This window comes from Penaeus japonicus, unplaced genomic scaffold, assembly GCF_977035675.1.
Source record: "Penaeus japonicus unplaced genomic scaffold, GWHDUDI00000001_assembly GWHDUDI00000028, whole genome shotgun sequence".
NCBI classification, from domain to species: Eukaryota; Metazoa; Arthropoda; class Malacostraca; order Decapoda; family Penaeidae; genus Penaeus; species Penaeus japonicus.
This window is the reverse complement of record NW_028234430.1, coordinates 17,142,567-17,145,066: the sequence shown is the minus strand read 5'-3', so window position 1 is coordinate 17,145,066 and position 2,500 is coordinate 17,142,567. Positions and strand designations below refer to the sequence as shown.

General features: G+C 46.4%; 1 protein-coding gene across 1 annotated transcript in view; it reads right to left on the bottom strand.

The window, feature by feature from the left end:
• LOC122259680 (spermine oxidase-like) overlaps positions 1-2,500 on the bottom strand; it is an 11,884-nt gene that overhangs the window by 2,243 nt on the left and 7,141 nt on the right. The window contains exons 6-11 of the mRNA XM_043026595.2: positions 2,247-2,319; positions 1,960-2,094; positions 1,582-1,812; positions 1,291-1,404; positions 639-826; positions 420-546 (exon numbers count right to left, since the gene is read on the bottom strand). Coding sequence (XP_042882529.2) covers positions 420-546; positions 639-826; positions 1,291-1,404; positions 1,582-1,812; positions 1,960-2,094; positions 2,247-2,319 — 868 coding nt within the window. The remainder of the gene's footprint in view (positions 1-419; positions 547-638; positions 827-1,290; positions 1,405-1,581; positions 1,813-1,959; positions 2,095-2,246; positions 2,320-2,500) is intronic.

Here is a 2,500-nt window from a genome sequence, read left to right as displayed (position 1 = left end):
TATATATATATATATATATATATATATACATATATACATGTGTGTGTGAGTACATGGAAGATCGGGAGAGCAACGAATCTGCTCTCGCGTTTGTCTGTTTCAAGATGGCGGCTATTTATCGCAACCCACGTGCCGCTGCTGACGTAGGCAGATATCTCTCCGCGACCGTATAGCCACTTCTGACCGGTGGAGGTAGAGGCAGGTTGACCCTAGGTCAAAACAGTGCGTGAGAACGTCAGTTCGACCTCAACTGTCACCAAGATCATCCTCTCCTCTCCATTCTGCTCTCGCGGGGCAGGCCTCTGCGGGGCTCTCGGTACACAGGCACACTGACGTTTTAGACAGATAGACAGATGAACACATAGGTAGATAAACAGATAGGTAGATATAGATGTACAAGTTATATAAAAGGGCCTCACCGGCTTGCCGTTCTTGACCATTGGTTTGGCGAGCTGTTTACGCTTCTTCATGATCTTCTTGGCGCCCTTCACGGTCACGTAGGAGTTGTAGGACCCCACCATGAACTCGTCCAGCCCCCACTGGGTCCTACCGAGGGAGGGCGGGGTGAGTCAAGGAGGCGAGACAGAGCACTGCCGAGGAAGCACAGCCACTACCGTGACTCGGGAAGGCGCACTGACCTCCTGAAGAAGGTGGGGGCTGGCACCGCCTGCCCCGTGGCGTTGGCTAGAAGCCACACCGCGTGCTGCTTCACCGTCTCCTCCGGCAGCGCCTCCATGGCAAGGGCATGGTCTCCAGCGACGAAGGCCTGACACATGGTGGGCTGCTGGTGGATCGCCATGAACTCCATCACTCCTTCCAGCCACCACTGTGGAGCAGAGGTGGCATGAGAATTAATAATTTCACAGCTTGGAGTTAACTATCTTCGTCAAAATGGATTTCTTCTTCTCCTGTTCGCATTTTCATAACTGTTATTATTATCATTATCATAACTAGTAATGGTTCTAATACTGTGCCGGAATTTGTAAATTAACACATTAGCCACCCGCTTGTGGCGTCTTCGATTTACAATAGACTATAGACAAAGAATACATGTCTTTGCATTTACACGTAGTGGTTATAACATAATTAGCAATTCGTAAGATAACTGATTACTCCAACTAAAATAAAGTAAAATAATCGCATGCTCATTTTTCGTTATTATCATTTTGATTATTATTCATATCTGGCAATTCCAAATTTACAACACTATGACTGGTAATTGATATATGAACTTAAGCAAAGGTATACGCAGAATTCCTGTACTATAGAGGATCTATACAGTTAACTTACCATCTCTGCGGGCAAGCTTTCGGTAAAGATGATCTGGATCCTGAGAGGCCTCTCTCCCCACCACGAGGAGTCCCATCCAAGCTGCACCTTGTCGGCAATGCCTAGGTCCGAAACCTGACCAGCGAAGAAAAGAGATTTCCGTCTGGATTGTGTTATTGCGGATTTATCTGTGTATGAGTATGAATATCTACTTGAGATTATTTATCGAATCAGCTGCATCCTGTAAAGGTATGCGGCACCCGTGTGTAAGAAACTAATGGACACAAGGAGAAATAGAACAGCCTGTCTTACGGCCAGCGCCCGTTGGTAGGATTTTTTCAGCGCCGGCGTGAAAATCTCCGAATGGCGCCTTTTGAGGAACCCGACGGAGACTGTTGTGATGACATGGTGTGCTAGATACGAGACTTCATCCGCTGTCACCACAAGGACACGACCGCCAAGGCTGTCTCCATCGACCTCATTGCCCCAGAATATTCTGCACACGGGAGAGGATAACTTCACCTTGCTTTCTGGGATGTCCTCCTGCAAATAGATAATATCTTGCAATGAGCCAGTAACTCCCTCGCAAGGTCTTCTGATTCCTGGTGTTTTCGTAGTTTTTTCATGCTCCTAAATAACTCAAACATATCAGCAAATTTTATTGAGTCGATAAGTAAAGTAGGATATAACCATGAGGTAGTTGACGAGGGTGTCATAGCCATCCACCCACTGATCCCACTGGTCGTTGCCCCAGTCAGTGAAGTAGTCCGCGTCCTTGGCTGACTGGTCATTCCAGTCGGAGAGACCCGTGTCCTTGTTGACCCACTGTGTGACGAAAGGGGAGGAAAAGGAGGCAAAGGGGATTAAAACATATAGCATGAAAGATGCAGATGTCGCTAGATTCTGATATAGTAATATAATTGCATGTTTGTCCTAACAGGTTCCATAACATAAGAAGCCGAAGCTCTGCAGCTCACCATCTCCAGGTAATGTCGCCAGGCTTCCTTTTCCTGTTTCTTCCCACCAGACTTCCTGTATTGCCTGTTGAATCTATAAATATGCATGTGTTTATATATATATATGTATATATATATGTATATATATACATATATATACAAATTTTACCTCCCTGACCGGGACTCGAACCCATGCCGTAAGATTGACAGATACGGTGGTGGGACCGCTCGGCTACTCGACCCGCTAAAAGAATTGTCCAACCAGACGCCTTATG